General features: G+C 44.8%; 1 protein-coding gene across 1 annotated transcript in view; it reads left to right on the top strand.

The window, feature by feature from the left end:
- The window catches only part of DMBT1 (deleted in malignant brain tumors 1), a 233,323-nt gene that overhangs the window by 205,336 nt on the left and 5,240 nt on the right, over window positions 1-22,747 (top strand). The window contains exons 40-43 of the mRNA XM_064269899.1: window positions 1,494-1,701; window positions 2,451-2,668; window positions 3,269-3,580; window positions 21,849-22,160. Of these exons, the coding sequence (XP_064125969.1) occupies window positions 1,494-1,701; window positions 2,451-2,668; window positions 3,269-3,580; window positions 21,849-22,160 (1,050 nt within the window). The remainder of the gene's footprint in view (window positions 1-1,493; window positions 1,702-2,450; window positions 2,669-3,268; window positions 3,581-21,848; window positions 22,161-22,747) is intronic.

The following is a 22,747-nucleotide window of genomic DNA, read 5'->3' as shown; positions in this document are numbered from 1 at the left end:
TCGATGGGAACTCCAAAGTAGGACCAACAGGTATCGCTTTTCCATACATTTCAATGAATTGCCAGGTCCTTGGTGTTTTTTTTTTTTTTTTTTTGGTGTGTATGAGTCCTGGCTACTCTTTAATCCCGAAGTTGGGGTACAGTCGGATTAAATTCTATGTTGCTAAAAAAAATTTTTTTTTTTTTTTTTTTAATGAACAGGAGCATCGCAGCCCATTGGGGCTGACAAAGTCGTGGGGTTGGGGGCAGCAGAGGGCAGGGAGAGAGGTAGGAGGGAGGGAGATTGAGTCTCACCATAAACGCAACCCCCTGGGCTCTGGGGCTCCCCAAGTCAGCATCTACTGTGAAGGGGGGTTAACTGTTGTGGTGATGGTCAGGCAACCAGGTCCAGGAGGAAGCAGGAAATAGAAATCCCAGCAGCAGCACTCAACAAGGGGTGCACTGTCCACACACTTGGTGTGCGAATGTCCCCATTCCTGAGGAGTCACGGTCCTTTCTGTCCACTGGGGCACAGAGAAATCATTTCTTCTGATTTCAATATTTTTGAATATTTCAAAGGAATAATCTGGATAGGTCTTTGCTCATGGCATCTTTTTTCTCTACATATTTTCAGACTCCACTGGTGACAGCCCCCCTGCAGGTACTTTGTTTTTACTTAAACTCTTTCCGTAGTTTTACGTTTGCTTTGTTTCCATTTTAGCACTTCCAGTAACTAGAGGAATGCTCTCCCTTCCTTTTCTATATGAGAAGCTGCAGCACGGAAGGGCTTTCGACAAATTCTACAGCTAATCCAATATCTCTTATAAATTGGATACTTTAAGCAATCTTAGTCTTGATTTCAGTTAGGATTTGTATATAGCACAACTGTTGTTGTTAGCTGCTGTCAGATTGGCTTCTGACTCATGGCACAGTAGTTGTTAGCTATCCCTGACTCGTGGCGACCCACGCACAACAGAACAAAATGCTGCCCGGTCCTGTGCTATCCCCATGATGGCAGGCAGATCAGACCGTTGTGATCCATAGGGTTTTCACTGGCTGATTTTTGGAAGTAAATAGCTAGTCTTTCTACTCTTAGTCCGGAAGCTCCTCTGGACCTTGTTCAGCACCAAAGAACACCCAAGCCTCCAGTGACAAACCGCACGTGAAGCACATTGGCCAGGAATCAAAGCCAGTTCTCCCACATGGGAGGCAAGAATTCTACCACTGAACCACCGTTGCCCCTGTACTGAGAAAGGATTCTTTGGCTTGTGTTGTCTTTGCACTCCTTTCACTACAACCCATGTTTAGACCGATCTGTGCACACAAGTTCACAGAGTCCTTTCAAGCCCTTGTAAAATGTCACTATCATTTTCCCCTCACACAAATCCTATGAAGACATGTGTAACGAGCCTCGTCTACAAAAGCACAGCATCGGGAGCTAATCGACAAAAGCCACCCTAGAATCAGGGTCTCCTTACGTCTGCCCTCACTCTCCCCCTCAGCCCCTCTAAAAACATCAGCAGAGGTCAGGGCCGTGTTCTGATGGGGCTTCTTCCATGTTTCTTGCAGATGAAAATTTCCATTGTGGCGGTTTGCTCACAAATAATTCAGGCTCGTTCTCCAGCCCTTGGTATCCCAAAAAATACCCCACAAACATGGTATGTGCCTGGGACATACAAGTGGATACCAGGGCCCACGTCAAACTTAGTTTTGAAGTGCTGAAGTGAGTAAACAGTTCTGTTTTCACTATTGTCTTTACTCAAACACACCAGTTTTACTGACTCCCCATTCCAAAAAAAAAAAAACTCCCATATTTAATTCTCAAAAGTGAGGTAGGTCTTTGAAGGCCCATTCAGCAATATTCTTCAAAAGTTTAAATGCATAATTCTTTTAACCCAGCAATCCCTGTTCCAGGAATTTTGTCTACAGATATAGTCTCAACAGCACAGAGAATAATCATGGCAGAATTCTTATAGAAGCAAAAGGTTGGCAGGGAATCCATTCAATCAATTTTGGCACAGCCATATATTGCCGTCACACATGAAGGATACATTGCTTTGGAATAGACTGAAAACCATGGACAGTGAGTATAGCACATTGGTGTTTCTGAAGGAAACAAAAAGAAACTTCTAGAAGGGGAGTTAAGTGAAAGGGGGGCTAGTCCAGGGTAGGAAAGAAATTGACTTTCACTGCATAACCATCAATACCACTTAAATTCTATTAACTGTGCCTGTAATACCTATTCAGAAAATACAGTTGAATCAAAACTTTAAAAACCAAAAGATTTTTAGGAACAAGAGGATATATACTACCCACGTAAATTGATAATCATTTCCTCTGACCCATATGAGGAGATGCAGGCTTCAGGTAGCTTTTTCAAAACCCTTCCTGAACCAATATGAGCAATGTTTACTTGGGCGGAGGGGGGAGCCCCAGTGGATTGAGCCTAAGTGGTATCATTTCACTCCACAGAATGGAAAATTTCTATGGCTGTCCGTACGACTTCATTGAAGTTTTTGATGGCCCACAAAGCGAACCTTTGTCATTGGGGAGATTCTGCGCCAGTACAACCCCAATATTTACCTCCTCTTCAAACCGCATGACGGTGGTGTTCCACAGTGATGCCATCATCACCAATATCGGCTTTTACGCATCCTACGAGTCTCTCATGCAAGACGAAAATGATACGGGTAGGTCCTTCAATCGTTTCAGCCCCTGCTTGGTAATGATGGCTAGGTCGACAGGCAGACTCAATCAAGTGGACACTAGGGGCTTGAAAGGTTAAAGTGGTCTCCCACATCCTCAGTTTACACCCAAGCTAAGACTGGGAGAAGCTGGTTGGACAATGACACATTCACGTGTGACTTCTGAGATCAGAGGCATGTCACACTGTTCTGGAACAGGGCACTTGACTTGGCTGTCTTTGAGACTGTTTCATTCAGAACCCACGTGTAGTTTCTTTTCACCCGGCGTTAAGAACGCGATTCCACACTAAGGGCAGCAACAACCAGTGTTTGCAGGCTCAGTGCTTTTCACTTTACACGGGGCTTCCTGGGGCCTCCATGAAATAGAGTCTGGTCTGGGGAAAGAGCTTTAAAATATTTTAAGAATTGCATTGATGTGAGACACTAAACCCCAAGGACTCTGAAGCCCACTTGAACCCACGATGCATCCCTTACCGAGTGTGAGGGACAGAGCCTCAAGACCAGCCCACTCTCCCACACCTCCTTCTAATGCCCTGGTGAAGGGCAGCACCCAGACCAGTGACCGGAGTGTGTCTGCGTCCCCAGATGTGGCCCTCCGGCTGAGCAATGGCAGCCACCCGTGCGAGGGCCGCGTGGAGCTGCACTACAACGGCAGCTGGGGCACCGTGTGTGATGACAGCTGGGACCTGCGAGACGCCCAGGTGGTATGTCGGCAGCTGGGCTGCGGCAGGGCAGTGTCGGCCCTCGGGTGGGCACACTTCAGCCGTGGCCTGGGCGCCATTGCTTTGGACGACGTGGAGTGCATGGGGAATGAAGCCAGGCTATGGCAGTGCCTTCACAGCGGCTGGTTCTCCCACAACTGTGGCCACCACGAGGATGCCAGCGTCGTCTGCTCAGGTGGGCCCTGCCTCTGCAGGTCAGAATCACCTGGAGGCAGGGGGTGGGCAAAAGACTGTCTCAGCTCAGTGAGTCCCCCATCCAAGGGAGCCTAGAGCTGTAGCGAACCCACAGTGAGGCTACAAGGCATCCTGCACAGCCTACTCACTGTCTCCCTGGCACAATCCCTGCCATGTCCCCACACTGCCCCACTCTAATATTCCCATAAAAAAAAAAAAAAAAAAAAAACAGCTGTTGCCCTAGAGTCAGTTCCCACTCAGAGCGACCTTATAGGACAGAGTAGAACTGCCTCATATGGTCTTCAAGGCTGTAATCTTTACAGAAGCAGAATGCCACATCTTTCTCCCACAGAGCAGCTCATGTGTTTGAACGGCCTACCTTTCGGTTAGCAGGCAACCGCTTAATCACTGCACCTTCCTTTAAGTGGACTCTTTTTATCTTCATTTTACAGTTGGACTGTACTTAATTTCATTTTACATGGACATTTTATATCACCACCATAAATGGAAGGCAAGGTCACTTGCCAGAGACGCTACATAAATTAAACACAGTGGCAATAAAGAATGTTAAAGTGTTTAAAATTAAAACAAAGTAAACAATGAACTATCTAATCTAATCCAACCCATTCACGCCCCATGCATATCTAAAAATACCCTTAATCAGAAATGGAACTAAATATAAATTTTTAATTCTAATATAATAAAGGAATAACTCTTCAAATAGAAGGTGCATCTCCTCAAATTGCCCACTCAGGAAGAATTACCAAAAAAAAAAAAAAGATAGGTTCCACAACAAGGCAACCATTGCTGTGGCCACAGTTGGCCAAAAACAACAAAAAAAGACATATTTCAGGGTCTGGCAGTAGGACCGAGATGAACGTATTGGTTCTGGATGTCCAGTGGCTGTAACTGTGGTCACTTAGGGCCATTCTTAAGCAGTTGCCCAGATCATGAGCAGCTTCTCCCCAGAACAAGACGTTGCCCCTTTCTGACCCAGATAAGTAAGCCTACCTCTCGGGATTAAGAAAAATGAAGGGAGATGACCTACCCACGCCTTTTCATTTATGTCTTTCATAGCTGCTTTGCCTTACTCAACACCATCAGCTGCTGACAGTTACTCAACTTCAGGTAATTTTCAGCTGTTCTTAACTGATTAACCATGACTTGCCTGGGCAAAATCGCCCTGGGCAGTGGTTTAGGGCCAGATGGCCTGGATTTTTCATCCCAGCTCATCATTTACCCACTGTGGGGCCTTGAACAATCCTCAGAACCACTCCTGCCTCAGTTTCCTCCCCTGCACGAGGGTGAGGAGGATGGTAGTAGCATTCACCTCCTAAGCCGTGTTGGGGTCCAATGGATTTCTCTGTGTAGAGTGGCTAGGGCAGTGCATGCCGTATGAGGCACACTATTTAGATGCCGGCCATTATCTTCTGATCCCACCTCTTCCAAGGGCAGGGCACTGCACGGGCTTACCTCTGTGTCCCATGTTCTACTCAACAGATTTGTACAGAAAGAAGACACTGAAAGCATCACTATTTAGTCTTTCTCTGACTCCGTGATTGGCCCAATAGATGTCACATTTCAAATTAGGCCAATGGCTTTTCCACAGTAGGGTCTTTATTGGTGAAATACAACATGCAGAGAGGAGGTGGGAAAGAGAGAAATGACCCCAAACCATCAAGGAAGGCCAGGGTTGGTTACATTGAACAGCAAGTGGTCCCCAAAGGATGCTCTCTGTGAGCCACATGCTCTGCCTCTCCTGGGCTTGTATCCATAGGTTTGAATTCCCTGTGCACAAGCCTGCTGGGAATGGAAGGAGCACCACCACAAAGAAAGGATACGGAAAGGGATATGACAATCAGAAACCGTCTATAGATAATCCATAGGTGGACAACCCACTAACACTTGACTGAGAGCTTGACACTTAACCAAGAGAGTGTATAATTTTCTTCTTTTGCTATCTGTCCACAGCATCTTTTCTAAAGCCAACAGAGGTACCCACAACAACAGGTAATTTTTTTTCTATCTTTACTTGCCTTTCCTTTGTAGAGTTTTAGCTCAGAAACATGCCCGCATTACTATGGAAGGAGGTGTCCCTGATGGAAACGGTGTCCATTTCCCCAGTCCTCCGCAAGTCTCAAGCTGGAGGTGCAAATGACTGATGCTGGAGGAAGGACTGATAATGTCTGGCTTCAACTATAAAATCTGTGATTGGACAGGGAGAGGAAAGGAGAAGCAAGAATGGCTTATGGGGGCTAGTCTTGAAAACCAACACCTAGGAAAGGTGGGATACCTTGATGACCCCAAATCTCACCAGCCCCACCAAGGAGCTCACATTGGCTTTGTTCCAAGTGTATCCAACTTCCTCTCCCTTTTACAACACTGCCGTTTGAACATGGGGATCAGCCTTTACTGACATTCCTTACATCCCCCCCGCCCCCACCCCAAGCATCTTCACACATGGGGTTGCTCCTGATTCTGGGAGCAAAATAGATTGGAGACTATTGCTACTGTCATTTTATCAATGTATACAAGATGTCACAGAGAAGCCTATACATACACAGAGCAACTAGTATGTGCATGATACCTTCTTATGAAAAGTACAGCAAACTCAGGGAGCATCTGAAACCAAGGCTTCACAATGCCCAGTGATGGAGAAGGGGCCAGCTATGTGATAACGCAGATTGCTGGTCCAGCTGACCGAGGAGAAAACCATTTCTCTGTGAGTGTGTGTGTGTGTGTGCGCGCGCGCTTTAGGTGAAACTTTACAGAGCAGATTATTTTCTCATTAAACAGTTAATAAACAAATTGTTTTGTGACATTGGTAGCCAACTCCGCGATGTGTTAACACTCTCCCCTTCTCCACCCCGGGTTTCCTGTTTCCATTCATCCAGTTTTCCTGTCCGTGCCTTCTCATCTTTGCTTTGGGGCTGGTATGCCTATTAGTCTTGAATACATGATTGAACTACCAGGCACCAAGTGTGTTGTTATTGGCCCTATACAAAAAAAAAACCCAAACCCACTGCTGTCGAGTCGATTCCGACTCATAGCGACCCTATATGATAAAGTAGAACTGCCCGATAGAGTTTCCTAGGAGTGCCTGGCGGTTTCGAACTGCTGACCTCTTGGCTAGCAGCCATAGCAATTAACCACTACACCACCAGGGTTTCCATTGGCTCTATAGACCTGTCTAATCTTTAGCTGAAGGGTGAACCTCAGGAGTGGCTTCAGGACTATTAAAAGGGTATCCAGGGGCCATACTCTTGGAGTGTCTCCAGTCTCTGTCAGACCAGCAACCTTGGTCTTTTTGTGTGTGTGTGTATGAATTTGAATGTTCTATATTTTCTTCCCACTCTGTCTTGGACCCTCTATTGTGATCCCTGCCAGAGCAGTCAGTGGTGGTAACCGGGCACCATCTTGTTGTTCTCGGCTCAGTCTGGTTGATGTTGTGGTAGGTGTGGACCATTAGTCCTTCGGATTAATCTTTCCCTTGTGTCTTTGGTTTCCTTCATTCTCCTTTGCTCTAGCCAGAATGGGACCAGTGGATGTATCTTAGATGGCCGCTGGCAGGCTTTTAAGACCCCAGATGCTACTCACCACAGTCTAATATAGAACCTTTTCTTTATAGACTATGTTATACCAATTGAGCTAGATGTCCCCGAGACCATGGTCCCAGCCCTCAGCCCAGTAGCTCTGTCCCTCAAAGCCTTTGGATGTGTCTGTGAAGCATGTATGATTTTGCCCTGGTCAAGTTGGGCTGACTTCTTCAGTACTGTATACTGTCTTATCTTCACCAAAGCTACCACTTATCTACTATCTAATTAGTGTTTTTCCTCCCCACCCCCCCCATAATCATCAAAGATTGTTTTTTTCTATGTGAAAACATTTTCATGTGTTTTTATAACAGTGGTCTCACACAGTATTTGTCCTTTTGTGATTGACTTATTTCACTCAGCATAATGCCCTCCAGATTCAACCATGTTGTGAGATGTTTCACAGATTCATCATTGTTCTTTATTTTTGCGTGGTATTTCATTCTGTGTATGCACCATAGTTTGTTTATCCATTCATCTGTTGATGGGCACTTAGATTGTTTCCATCTTTTTGCTATTGTGAGTAATGCTCCAGTGAACATGGATGTGCTCATGTCTATTCATGTGATGGATCTTATTTCTCAAGGGTATATTCCTAGGAGTGGGATTTCTGTATCTTATACCAAAAAGAATTAGTCGATATTCAACCATTTCAAGAGGTGGCATATGATCAGGAACCAATGGTACTGAAGTCCAAGGTGCTCTGAAGGTACTGGTGAAAAACAAGGCTCCAGGAATTGATGGAATATCAATTGAGATGTTTCAACAAACATGTGCAGCACTGGAGGTGCTCACTCGTCTATGCCAAGAAATATGGAAGACAGCTACCTGGCAAACTGACTGGAAGAGATCCATATTTATGCCTATTCCCAAGAAAGGTGATCCAACCGAATGTGGAAATTAGAGAACAATATCATTAATATCACATGCAAGCAAAATTTTGCTGAAGATCATTCAAAAGTGGCTTTAGCAGTATATCGACAAGGAACTGCCAGAAATTCAGGCTGGTTTCAGAGGAGGACGTGGAACCAGGGATATCATTGCTGATGTCAGATGGATCTTGCTGAAAGCAGAGAATACCAGAAGGATGTTTACCTGTGTTTTATTGACTATGTAAAGGCATTCGACTGTGTGGATCATAACAAACTATGGATGACATTGCGAAGAATGGGAATTCCAGAACACTTAATTGTGCTCATGAGGAACCTTTACATAGATCAAGGGGCAGTTGTTCAGACAGAACAAGGGGATACTGATTGGTTTAAAGTCAGGAAAGGTGTGCGTCAGGGTTGTATTCTTTCACCATACCTATTTAATCTGTATGCTGAGCAAATAATATGAGAAGCTGGACTATATGAAGAAGAATGGAGCATCAGGATTGGAGGAAGATTCATTATCAACCTGCATCATGCAGATGACACAACCTTGCTTGCTGAAAGTGATGGGGACCTGAAGCACTTACTAATGAAGATCAAAGACCACAGCCTTCAGTATGGACTGCACCTCAACATAAAGAAAACAAAAATCCTCACAACTAGACCAATGAGCAACATGATGATAAACGGAGAAAAGATTGAAGTTGTCAAGGATTTCATTTTACTTGGATCCACAGTCAACAGCCATGGAAGCAGCAGTCAAGAAATCAAAAGACGCATTGCACTGGGCAAATCTGCTACAAAGGACCTCTTCAAAGTGTTGAAGAGCAAAGATGTCACCCTGAAGACTAAGGTGCGCCTGACCCAAGCCATGGTGTTTTCAGTCATATCATATACATGTGAAAGCTGGACACTGAATAAGGAAGTCAGAAGAAGAGTTGACGCCTTTGAATTGTGGTGTTTGCAGAGAATACTGAATATACCACGGACTGCCAAAAGAATGAACAAATCTGTTATGGAAGAAGTGTGACCAGAATGCTTCTTAGAGGCAAGGATGGCGAAACTGTGTCTTACATACTTTGGACATGTTGCCAGGAGGGATCAGTCCCTGGAGAAGGACATCATGCTTGGCAGAGTACAGGGTCAGCGGAAAAGAGGAAGACCCTCAACGAGGTGGATTGACACAGTGGCTGCAACAATGAGCTCAAGCATAACAATGATTGTAAGGATGGCGCAGGACCCGGCAGTGTTTCGTTCTGTTGTGCGTAGAGTCTCTGTGAGTCGGAACCAACTCGACGGCACCTAACAACAACATGGTATTTCTATTTCTAACTTTTTAAGGAAGCGCCATATCGTTTTCCAAAATGGTTGTACCATTTTGCATTCCCACAAGCAATTCATAAGAGTTTCAAGCTCACCACAGCCTCTCCAACATTTATTATTTATTGTAGTTTTGAATCGCATTTCCCTAATGGTTAGTAATCTCAAGTGTCTATTAGCTGCCTGAATGTCTTCTTTGGTGAAGTGTCTGTTCATATCCTTAGCCCATTTTTTAATTGGATCATTTGTCTTTTTGTTGTAGAGGTGTTGGATTTTCCTATAGATTTTAGAAATTAGATCTTTGTCAGATATGTCATAGCCAAAATTTTTTCCCCCAGTCTGTAGGTTCTCTTTTTACTCTTTTGGTGAAGTCTTTTGATAAGCATAAGTGTTTAATTTTTAGAAGACCCCCTCTATCTACCTTATGTTCTGGTATTTGTAGCAAAACTATTTCTTAACCACTTGACTTCAAAAAATACATGGAGTGGTGGCCAGGGCAGAGATAAAATAAAGGAAGGAGTGGGTTTGATATTCTAAATTGTCAATGTACAGCTTCCAGGAAATAGCTGGCTCATCTGGTGGCCTTTCCAGAGGAGCCTTGATGAAGGTTCTTCTCTGGAAAGTCCACCCCGGTCTGGTCCTGTGGCTGGTGAATGGGTCCAGCAGGTGTGAGGGCCAAGTGGAGGTCTACCACAGTTATGGATACTTCCTAGATACAACCAAACACTTCACAGGATTGGTCTACTGGGTTCAAGAGCTTAGGACCATGGTCTCATGGGGCCACTCAGGCCAATTAACATTGGCATAATATAGTTCATAAAGAGAATGTTCTACATCCTAGTTTGGTGAGCAGTGTCTGGGGTCTTAAAAGCTTGCAAGACACCATGTAAGATACAACTATTAGTCTCTACTTGTCCAGAGCTAAAGAGAAAGAAGGAAACCAAAGACTCAAAGAAGAAACTAGTCTACGGAACCAATAGTCCGCACAAACAACGACATCACCTGCCTTGAGACCAAAAGAACTTGATGGTGCCTGGCTACTACTACCTTCCGTTCCAACCAGGGACTCAATAGATGGCCCTGGATAGAAGGGGAGAAAACTATAGAACAAAACTGAGACTCCAAAAAAAAAAAGGCCAGACTTACTAGACCAGTAGAGACTAGGTGAGCCCCTGAGACTACTGCCCTGAGATACTCTTTAAACTTGGAACTTAAACCACTCCCAGAGGTCACCTTTCAACCAAATGACAGATTGGCCCATAAAATAAATAATATCACTGTGAATACTGTGTTCCTCAAAATAATCATCTAGATGAAACCAGGTGGTAAAAATTTACCCTAGACCAAGGATGAGAAGGCAAAGGGGCACAGGGAAGCTAGATTAATGGAAAAAGAACAACCAAAATGGAAATAATGAGAATGCTGATATATTGTGAAGAATGTAACCAATGTAACTGAACAACATGTATAGAAATTGTCAAAGGAGAATCTAAATTCCTGTGTAAACGTTCACCAAAAATACAATAAAGTATTTAAAAGAAAGATGTCAAAGAAAAAAAGAATCACTGCCTCAGAGTTTTTAGCCAGGTGTTATAAACCACAGCAGGCTGTACAATAAACCCAGAGGAGACCTCCCTAGATGGTTAAGAATAATTGTTTACTCCCTGTTTCTTTGCATCATATTTAAAGTGAGTCAACAATCTTTAAACCATTTTATCATCCCAGTTTCTATTAATAAGCCAGACTAATGCTTCCTTTATGTCTGCAGATTCTGAAGCTGCTGGACATTCAGACACCTGTGAGTTAATGTCCATATTATTTGCTAAGTGCTGACTAGCTGTCTAGTGCAGGGAACACCACTTCCCCATTGAGTCTCTTACCAGCCTTAACTTCCTTTGAGAGTTCCCTGAGCTCCAGACCCTTCCACCCTTCCAGAAGGTGAAGGCCCAGGGATGTTTCCCAACCCCTCAGGGAAAGGTGGTCTGGGCATTAACAGGTTGGTGTGTTATCTTTCCAAATTAGAGTGGTGCATCTCAGTAGGACTCGGAGACACCAGCTCTTGACCCACACTGGTGACTCACACATCAGAGGCGGTGGCAACAGGGAGGACAAGAGGGGGCTGGGACAGGTAGACCTTGTGGCAAGAGCTGCTCCCCACCTGCAGCTTCACCTGGGCCCCAGGATGCAGACAAGGTATCCAGTGCCTAGTGGGGCTGTAACGTCACAACCCCAACATGAATTTTATTTCTCTGATTTTCTTATTCTTAATCAGAATAATGCGTACACATTCATGAGCTACATCCACGTTTTAAAAGGCAGCTACATGATTAGAGACCAGACGGGGTTGTTTAGAGGCATACTCATTTACGTGATTTAGATGGTATTTGAGAAGAGAATGAAATTTCATTGTGTTTGTTTGGAAGGTACTTATAGTGACTATTTTCTTTTTTCCAGCTCCTGGGGAACACCCATATCTTTTACACCCAATAGGTATTTCTCCCATTCTCACATTTCGCAACTGTTTTTCTGAGGCTGGCGTCCCACCATCTATGGCTAGCAGAAGGGTAGCAGACATTACTGTCACAGCCTTGGTCCTGTCTTACAAAAACTTCCCTATGGAATAAAAGCTGTGCTCTCAGAGGCAAGGTAGTAATATGGTGGAGTCATCTAGTTTAGGGGCCTTTTTGAGGAGAGAGCAAACTCTGCTAAAAAAGAGAAAGGCAGATAGACAGACAGGTAGACAGACCGACAGACAGATAGATAGAGATACCTTTTTCATGCCATGATGCTCCTAAATAAGTTCTGAGCAGAGTCTTCCAGAGTCCCCCAGCTCCACCCACCCTCAGTAACATCATCAGGCCTGTGTGAAGGTCCTCCACGTAGTGCTTTTGTGAGTCCTTCTCAAAAGGGACCCAATGAATAAGCCCCCATCTCTGGGGGTTCAGAATCTGAAACTCTACTTCATTTGCCTTTGGTTTGAGGGTCAGTTTCACTCGGCCAATTCCTTACCTTCTTGCAGAAATGATGACATATCTTCCTCTGTTGGCTTTCCAGCCCCCAACCGCTCTGTCATCCCCCATGAAATATTTAGCTTTGTTGTTTTTAATCTAAGTAAAAACCAAAACCGTTGCCGTCGAGTCGATTCTGACTCATAGTGACCCTATAGGACAGAGTAGAACTGCCCCATAGAGCTTTCAAGGAGTGCCTGGTGAATTCAGACTGCTGACCTTTTGGGTTAGCAGCCATACTACTTAAACACTATGCCACCAGGCCTCCATCGGTAGCACCACCCAAAAACTTACTGCTGAAGAGTTGATTCCAACTCATAACGACTCTACAGGACAGAGTACAACTGTCCCATAGAGTTTCCACAGAGCGCCTGGTAGATTTGAACTGCCAACCTTTTGGTTAGTAGCTGAGCTCTTAACCACTGCACCACCAGGGCTCCATCAGTAGCACCAAACCAAAAACCAAACTCATGGCTGTTGAGTCAATTCCGACTCATAGCGACCCTATAGGACAGAGTAGAACTGCACCATAGAGTTTCCAAGGAGTGCCCGGCAGATTCAAACTGCCGACCCTTTGGCTAGCAGCCGTAGCACTTAACCACTATGCCACCAGGGTTTCCATCAGTAGCACAGGAGGATGAAAATAACCACCTCAGAAGTTTCTCCTGGGGTCTGGGTGGTACAGCCTTGTGTGAGCCCACAGCCATGGGAGCTTCGTAGTTAAACTCCTGAGTTCCCTGCATGTCCTGTTGCCTGTCAAGATGAGGCCTGACTCTCTAATGTAAGCAACCCACGCGTCCTTTTGTAAACTTCCTTCTGGATGTTTTAGGGATCATAGTAGATCAGTCTTGAGTTGGATAAATAAGTCAGATAAATACCATCTCCACACAAGTCAATTCAACTCAAGTTTTCTCTGAACTGTAAACACTTATGAAAGTAGCCAGTGGTTCACATCTCGAAAATCCCAGAGCCCTCTTCCAGGTTTGGTAGAAACTGAGCTCTAAGGAAAAGCAGACAATGAAACAGACTGCTCTCTTTGTGGTGGGATCTGTGAGAATCGGCCACCAGAAAAGTCTTTTAGGCAAGGACAAGTCAGATATGGTACCTTGTAACCTTGTCACAGTGTAACGTTTTTCCAAGAGTTAAATGAAACTTCAGAGGTTTCTCAGACCAGAAGTCACAAACAGGCAACCCATGGGCCAATTTTAACCTACTGATGGGTTTTGATTCAGATAATACAGTTTTGCCTATGCAATGTTAATTTTTTTTTAATCCCGCATTTTTAAAAATGGCAGACTTCCTATAAAAGTTCAGATTTCCAGCGTCAATTGAAAATTGTGAATTCAGCAGAGCACCAAGGGCTGGGTTGGGCAGGAAAGGGCTGCCCCCTGCATATGGGGCACATGATCTCCGGACTCCACCCAGCCATGCCACTGTTTCTGGGCCTGCAGGCGTCTCCATCCGTGACGCTCAGTGCTTCTCAAATTTTAATGTGCACACAAATCACCTGGAGATCTTGTTAAAATACAGCTTCTGCTTCAGCAGGCCTAGAGTGGGTGGGTCCTGAGATTCTGCCTTTCTAACAAGGTGATGGAGATGCAGCAGCTGAAGCTCAGAGAGCAAAGGGACTTGCTCAAGGTCACATGCTTGGTTACAGAGAGACTAGAACTGTCTCTGAGTTCCAACCCCATGTACCACTCCCCATTATTTATTTCCCTTAAATGAATGAGACAGAGGATAATCACGTATGGACACAGCTGGGATATAATTTTTAATGGAGTAGTTTTTTAAAAATTCTTTACCAATGAACTCTATTGACAAGGATGGTGTTAAATTATGATTTTCTTTAACTTTTGCTTGTTTTCACAGTTCCTCGGCCACAGATTTGGTCCTTCCAACCAGTAACAAGTTTTCTGCTAATTTGTCCCCTCACTACTTTTTTTTTTTACTACCTAGCTAAGGGATATTGCTGTGTTGAAATTCTATCAGAGAGAAGACAATTAAACCCCACTTATCCAGGGGTCATTGTTGGCTGATGTAATCCCTTGGAAAATAGAACAGAACCCTGAAGCAGACAAAGAGGATGTCTATGCAGTCAGATTCAGGCCCCAGTGTTCCAGTTCAAGTGCTCAAACACACACGGGAGTATTCGCAGAGCCTGTTTGCTGGGAGCCTATTGTTCATAGCCTGTACACACATACAACAATTGGCTATCTGGTCTCCCTAAACCAAAAACCAAGACTGTTGTCATCAAGTTGATTCTGACTCATAGCAACCCTATAGGACAGAGTAGAACTGCCCCACAGGGTTTCCAAGACTATAAATATTTATGGAAGCAGGCTGCCACATCTGTCTCCCATAGAGCAGCTGGTAGGTTCGAACCACTGATCTTTCAGTTAGCAGCTGAGTGCTTTAACCACCGTGCCACTCCCTACTGACTAAATATTAAAAAATATATATTAGAAGAGATAAATTGGGGAGGGGCACAAGGGCTGGAAGGGGGGAGACTGATAGAAAAACTGGATTTTACGACAGGAAATGTAGCAGATAGCCTAACAGCCACAGAAAGCTCAAAAAAACTGTAAAATGTCACTGGACTTTCTGTATGCACTGATACGGAGCAAAAACGCCCCCTTACCTCAGTGTCCTTAAAGACATCACTGTACACAACCTGAACAACAATGATAGTCTTCATGATGTGCCAGAGCTATGCAGGTTAAAATATGTCCTCTGTCTTTTGCTTAAAAGGGCAGGGAAGCATGTTTCATTTTGGGAGTGTTGTAATTTATACCAGTTCAGGTGTTTTTAATTTGGGTTTGTAAATTTTTCGAGAGAGAGATTGGGAAATAACTAGTCCTCATGTTGGAATTTTTTCAACAATAAAGCCTGGTAAATGAGATCATAGTAAAGATGGAATTGTGTTGAACCAGCAATGAAGTTTCAAAGTTGACTAAGATTCCCGTTGTGTTTCGTATTCCGACATAATATCTGCTTTGGCAGAAGTAACTCCCTCACCCAGTAATGTCCTCTGCCCATGCCACTGCTGATGCAGGCAAACAGGACAGGAGGATGGCTGTTGTCATGCCATGGGGTAGGATCAAGACTAGAAGAGCTGTGGGCAGTGTAATATCCAGTTGTCACTGTCTTTGAGCAGAGCGCCTAGTCCAGGCAAAACCCTGTGCCATGCAGGAGATGGTGGGGGGAGAGTCAGCAGAATGGAGAAGGTCCCCCCCCGGCCGGGTGGGGTCACCTTATTGGAGGCTCTCCCAGCATCATGCATCCCTCCTACACAGCACTGTCACGATGGCAATTTTACATTTATTGTGTGATCATTTGATCATATCTGTTTTGCCCACAAGATGGTCCACTCTTTAGGAGCAAGCATCATATCAACATTTGTTGGCTTTTTGACCCCAGTACTAAGCACAGTGACTGGCCCAGGGTAGATGATGGATCAATATTTGTTGATTAAATAAATGAAGACCATGGTGTCTGTGCTCCAGAGAGAAGAAAGCACGTTACCTATAAAACAATTCTTGTGTGCCATTTGGTAGGCTTTGACCAATTACCGTTTCCGATTTCCAGTATCTTTGAATATTGCTGTAACCGCTTCAACAAGTAATATTAATGTCGTTTTGGGTTCCATCTTGCTTGCTATAAACTATTTTCTTTGTTTTCCAGTGAGCTCAATAAGCAACTGTTGATGTCCTGATCAGGTTCTTTGATTCTTTAATAATCTTTTATTTTATGTTTTTTAATACATTTATATTGAGCTGATTCATAAAGGCCACTCCTGGGTTCCCCAACAGTGAATGAATTCTAGGAAACACAGCTAAATACACAGGCCAAGGGGAAAATTAATTCGTCTTATGCAGCCAAGCAGATGGTCAAGTCCGCAGAATCAATGAGGAATTAATCATTTGTTGGAGTGCCTGGTAGCCTAATGTAATCCCCTACTCGAGTCTATTGGGGGAAGTTTTTCCTAGAGACCAGCCAACAAGTGGATGTTGCCTGAATGGCTTTAACTGACCCTCCTTAGATATTCAAGCAGCATTAGATACTATCATCCTTAGATATTCCAACAGGTGAAGGCTGGCCACTTACTGAGCTCTGCACCAAGGCGATGATGGTGCAGAGCTGACTGAGATAACAAGTGACTCACCTCTTGTGTAGTTTCTAGTGGGTGATGATTAGAATTACCTGAGGAGTTCCTAGTGTGATGCTGGATTCAAGAAGTTTATGCATAGAGTGTTGAGTGAGGCCAATAAAGATGTTCTTCCCTGCTCCAGTTGGTGCAGAAATGGTCCCTTTACCTGCTAATTTTTGTTTGTTTCTAAGCACTAAAATTATTTTACCTCTATTAATACTAATGGAGAAATAAAACATGAGAGTCAGCAGATGGAGCACCAAAATATGGCCTTTGTTATTTATAGACCTGGGTTGGAGGACAACAGTACGAGAGCCAAATGGGCTCGTTAGCCCCTTCTCACCCTCAGTCTAGATCTTGGGACAGCCCACCTAGGGAAGGTTCCTGTCTGCATTCTACCCCCTTCCACTAGTTTGAGGGGAAAAGGAAGGAGAGAGGGGGAAGCAAATCCCCATTCATAGAATCTTTGAGAAATTAGCCGCACACAGTGGAGAGACTTGGACTATTGCCCTCCGAACATGTAATCTGCTCCACCTCTAAGGGAAGAAGTAAGGATGCGGCAAGAGGAATGGAGCCTGAGAAGGGCAGGGAGGCTTGGAGGCACTGGAAGATGCCCTGTCTGAACAGCAGAATGCCATGCTTGGCCAGTCCCACTGATCTACGATGGACACATTTGCTTTTCCTGCACCTTCTAGAAATATGTGTACCTGATGCAGCTGTCTTATTGCAGCCTTTTTTATTTTCATTCAACTGCAGCTTCAAGGTTAAGAGCTGTGCCCTCTACACCAGGTAGTATCCTCTGTGCTGTCCCCTTAAGTGTCCTTTCTTGGAATTCTATTTGGCAAACTAGGCTATTTATGAAAATTTTGTCCACAACAAGTCTCAGTAAAAACAGAAACCTAGGAGTCCTGTTCGCTACTATTTAGGTTTCTCCTTTATTTATAGATACCTCTTCAACCTCAGCAGAAGTGACCTCGCCATCTGGTAAAGATTCTCACATTGTGCTGTTTAACGTGGCCAACTTCTTTTGGGTGGCACAAATGGTTAAGCGCTTGACTATTAGCCAAAAAGTTACCTGTTCAAACACACCCAAAGCTGCCTTAGAAGACAGGCTGGCAATCTGCTGTTGAAAGGTCGCAGCCTTGAAAACCCTATGGGGCAGTTCTACTCTGCTCACGTAGGGTGGCTGTGAATTGGAATCAATTCGACAGCAACTAACAACAGCAAAAACCACATTGAAAAAATGAGCCAATTTAATGGCCATTTTGACCACAAAATAAACCTCAGTGAAAAATGACACACTCAAGTGTCCTTCCACTCATTATTCAGTCCTGTTCTCTCTGTTTACACACAGATGCATCTTCAAACCCCACAGAAGTGGATACTTCCTCAGGTAATGTTTTCTGCCTGCCAAATTTCTTAAATATGATCAACTTTCCTTCTTTCTACGTGACAAGTGAATGTTTTATCTACAGTATAACCCCCAACGTAAATGGAAACCTCAGTGTCCTTTTCACTAGAAATTTAGTTCTGTGTTCTCTTTGTTCGCCTGTAGACACAGAAGTGGCCCCTCCACTAGGGACCGAGTCTGCTTGTGGCTCTGGTCTTGATCAGATGTGCCCATGAAAGGTCAGGCTGGGGGTCCACACCTCCACCTGCCTGGAGAATTGTGTGCCGCCTTCTGTGAAGCTTTGACCCAGCCAGCACACTCAAATGTGCATACTAGAACCAGGTTCCTGTAGTGTTGGCTCTACCCATTTGCTCTTCTGTTCCAGCCACTAATTTCTTAAGGACTACTTCATCCACCCTGTTGGTCAAACCAAAATATCGCATTTTCTTTCCACTGACATATGAGTTGGGTTCTTATTTATTTGCAGATACAGCTTCCACTTCAGACAAAGCAGCGTCTTCTCCAGGTATGCTCTCTGCCCCTTGCAGCAACTCTGGTGGCTTTTCAAGAAACACCAGCCCAGAAAGGACTTACACACCAAGGGTAAACACTTCTTATTTCCCCAGGAGAGGATGACAACCATCTCAGAGATGAGGAGGAGGAAGATGGAGAAGGAGGAGGAAGAGGACCAGGGGGAAGAAAACAAGAAGGAGAAAGACAAGGTCAAGAACAAGAAGAAGAAGAGGAGAAGAAGGGGGAAGAAGAAGAAGAGGAAGGAGAAGGACAAGAACAAGAAGAAGAAAAAGAGGAAGAAGAAGGAGAAGGACCACAAAAACAAGAACAAGAAGAAGAGGAGGAGAAGGAAGAGGAAGGAGAAGGACAAAAGCAAGAACAAAAACAAGAAGAGAAGGAAAAAGAGGAAGAGAAAGAAGAAGGACAAGAACAAGAAGAAGAAGAGGAGGAAGAGGAGACAGAAGAAGAAGGAGAAGGACAAGAAGAAGAAGAGGAGAAGGAGGAGGAAGAAGAAGGACAAGCGCAAGGACAAGAACAACAAGAAGAAGAGGAGAAGGAGGAGAAGGAAGAAGAAGGACAAGAACAACAAGAAAAAGAGGAGGAGGAGGAAGAAGAAGGAGAAGGACAAGAACAAGAACAAGAAGGGGAGAAGGAGGAGGAAGAAGAAGGACAAGCACAAGGACGAGAACAAGAAGAAGAAGAGGAGGAGGAGGAGGAAGAAGGACAAGAACAACAAGAAAAAGAGGACAAGGAGGAGGAAGAGGAAGAAGAAGGACAAGGACAAGAACAACAGAAACAAGAAGAGGAGAAGAAAGAAGGACAAGAAGAAGAGGAGGAGAAGAAGGAAGAAGAAAAAGAAGAGGAAGGAGGAAAAGGACAAGAGCAAGAAGAAGAAGAGGAGGAGGAGGAAGAAGGAGGAGAAGGAGGAAGAAAGCAACAAGAAGAAAAAGGTAGTGATAATGGCAGCGGTAGTTATGGTGGTGGGATAGTAACCAACATCTGTATAGCATTTGCTCAGTGTGGGCACCTTATACACAACCTCATTGAATCTCACACCACCCTCTGGAATAGGTTACACTACAGTCTCTGTTTTTACAGAGGAAATAGATACTCAAGAAGTGAAAATTCTGCCCAGGATCAGATAATAACTGGGGTAGAAATAAGATAGTGTATGTAACATGTGGGATCACCATGAGTTGGAATCGACTTGACAGCAATGAGTTTTTACAGGTTTATTGTTTTTTGTTTTGCAGCTACAGGTCCACTTCCAACAAAAGCGACGGCGTTACCTGGTAATGATCATGTACCTGTTGCTAGATTAACACTCAATTTCATAATAATTTATACTACCATACTCTATCATTAATCCATTGTTAAATTTCCTACCTTACCTTCCTCTGTATATTTTTAATATGGAGTCACACCATTTAGATATGATCTTTCTCTTATCTGTAAATATTTCTTGATGACTTGATTTTCTTATTTTCCTTTCCAGCCCCTGTAAAACTGGTTCCTACAAATCATAATGCTTTTTATTTTCCCTTACAAAACTTCAGCATATTCATAAAGCTTCCGATAATTTAACAAATTCTTTTATATTTGGATAATCAAGAAGATACACCACCACCTGCCAAACTTTGATGCCAAGAAAATAAAACTTTATGGACAGTATTTCTCCATCCAAACCAAAGTAGAAGCATAAACAAAGGCATCGGTGTCTGAAATTAGAGAAAACGTTTGGTTCTTTTTCAGCTTTGACTATAAATATGCGACTTTGAGTGTATGCATTTTTTATTGTGGAAAAGATACATATAACATTTCCCAACTCAACAGTTTTTACATGTACATTGCAGCGCGTTAACTACTTTCATCATGTTGTACAACCATCACCCCTGTCCTGTTCTACATCATTCCACCACCACTAAAGTGTGTTTTTTAAAGCTTTTTTTTGTCTCTCTCTCTTTTTTACAGTTACGATTTCAGTTGGTGCAGAAATGGCCCCTTTACCTGGTAATTTTTGTTTCTAAGCACTACCATTATTCTATCTCTGTTAATAGTATTATGTGCATATTTCTCTTAAAATCAAACTTCTTCACAGAAAAAGCTCCATAAACTCCTAGACATGTATGTGCAGACACAGTTGTGTGCGGGCACCCATACACTGCTGTGGGCTGGTGTATATCGTTTACAGAAACGTCTCAAAACTCTAGGAACAGTGTCTCCCCCATATTATCATTCTTCTCAGGAAGGCTGTATGCGCACATAGGTGCACGGGGGTCTCTGTGTTGTGAGTCCAAATGCCTCTGCCCCAAGCTGGGATTTGTTAGGGTGCTGTGCTCCCAGGGGCATAGCTTCCTCCACTACATGGCCTTCTGATCTAGCTGCTTCCTCTCACAGCGTTTCCCTCCTCCCACCCTGCCACTAGATCCAGCACATTCCTCTTCATGGGCCCTTACACGCACCACGCTGGACACTCTTCCCTGGGGTGGGGCTGGAAGGGAAGGCATGAGCCTACCATTTAGTCTTCCGTTTAATCTATTTTCTTAATACTTTTAGTCACTCAATAAATATTTATTGAGCACCTACTATGAGCTAAACTTCCCTGTATTCCGGAAAGGGTACAGGCAATAAACAATAAACGTAATAAGTAAAGTTTATGGTATTTAAGAGGTGATTAGTGCTATGGAAAAAATAAAAAGTAGACCAGGGAAGGAGGATTGGAAGAGCTGATGGAGGTGTCAGGATAATTAATTTGGGTGTCAGGCTAAGCCTCATGGAGAGGGTGACATTTGAACAAGGATGTGAAGGAGGTGAAGGAATTAGCCATGCAAACATCTAGGGAAAGAATATTCCTGACGCAGTGAGCAGCCAGGGCAGAGGCCCCCTAACCAGTCTGTGTCCAGGGTCGGGGCTCATCGCATGCTCAGGGGATTCTGCTCCTCCACCTTCCTGGGTTTCTTCCATGTTCCACGGATATGAACGGTCCTCCCTTGATATGGCCCTGGCTCCTGTGTGCCACAGATGCACTGAGATGTTGCTCAGCCCTTGGCTCGTCCTGCCCCTCACCCACTGACCTCCAGCCCTAGAACTCCACTTAGACACAGTACCTCTAATGGCCCGGGATGTTCCTGAGCATCCTAGCTTGCTGTGTGCCCATTGATGAGGAGTGGTTTTTCACATCCTGTTTACTGCTTGTTAACAGTCTGTCTGGTCTCTTACTCAGAAGACACGTGCTCACATGTTCCATGCAGACATCTCCTGACATGTTGTTGGTGGTGTTTGGTGCCCTCAAGTCAATTTTGACTCAGAGCCACCCTGTGTGGAACGCACTGCAGTGTTAGTTTCTTCTACTGCATATAACAAACGACTTTGAAATGCCATCCGACGTTCTTCTCACCTGAATCCTTCTCTTGCCTCCCTCAGACCTGCCCCTGCGCCTGGCGGGTGGACGGAGCCGGTGCCAGGGCCGCGTGGAGGTTCGGCACCAGGGCGTGTGGGGCACGGTGTGTGACGACCACTGGAACATCAAGAACGCCCGGGTCGTGTGCCGCCTTCTGGGCTGTGGCCGGGCGCTGGGCGCCCCGGGGCACGGCCGCTTCGGCCCAGGTGTGGGGCCCATCCTGCTGGACGACGTGCGCTGCGTGGGCAACGAGGATGGGCTGGAGCGCTGCGCCCACGCGGGCTGGGCTCGCCATAACTGTCGCCACAGGGAGGACGCAGGCGTGGTCTGCCAAGGTACCGAGCTCCCCCCACATGCCCCCACACTAATCACCGTGCCAGGCACCACCCACTGAGTGAGGCCTTCTTTCCTCTCCAAGCATTCCAGGGTCAAAATTCACAGCCCTTCACAGCCCCAAGGAATATCAGATTTGGCCAGGGCCACAGATCCAAGGCTAACAAGAAAGAAATAATTTAGGGCATATGGAGCCCTGGTGGTGCTGTGGTTAAACGTTCTGCTGATTGGCAGAACGTTCAAATCCACCAGCCGCTCCTTGGACACCCTATGGGATAGTTCTACTCCGTCCTATAGGGTCGCTATGAGTCGGAATCCACTCAATGGCAACGGGTTTGGTTTGTGTGTGTGTGTGTGTGTGTGTTGTATAAAGAATTCCTGGGTGGTGCAAACGGTGATTAACAGGCTCAGGTGCCAGGAAAGGTTGGAGGTTAGAGTCCACCCAAAGGCACCTCAGAAGAAAGGCCTGGAGACCTACTTCTGAAAAACCAGCCATTGAAAACCCTGTGGAGCCCCGTTCTACTCTGACACACATGGGTTGCCCATGAGTCCAAGTTGACTTGAAGGCAACTGGTTCACATCTGGTGTT

Source organism: Loxodonta africana, chromosome 16 (genome assembly GCF_030014295.1).
Source record: "Loxodonta africana isolate mLoxAfr1 chromosome 16, mLoxAfr1.hap2, whole genome shotgun sequence".
NCBI lineage: Eukaryota > Metazoa > Chordata > Mammalia > Proboscidea > Elephantidae > Loxodonta > Loxodonta africana.
This window is presented reverse-complemented; position numbering and strand designations above follow the sequence as displayed.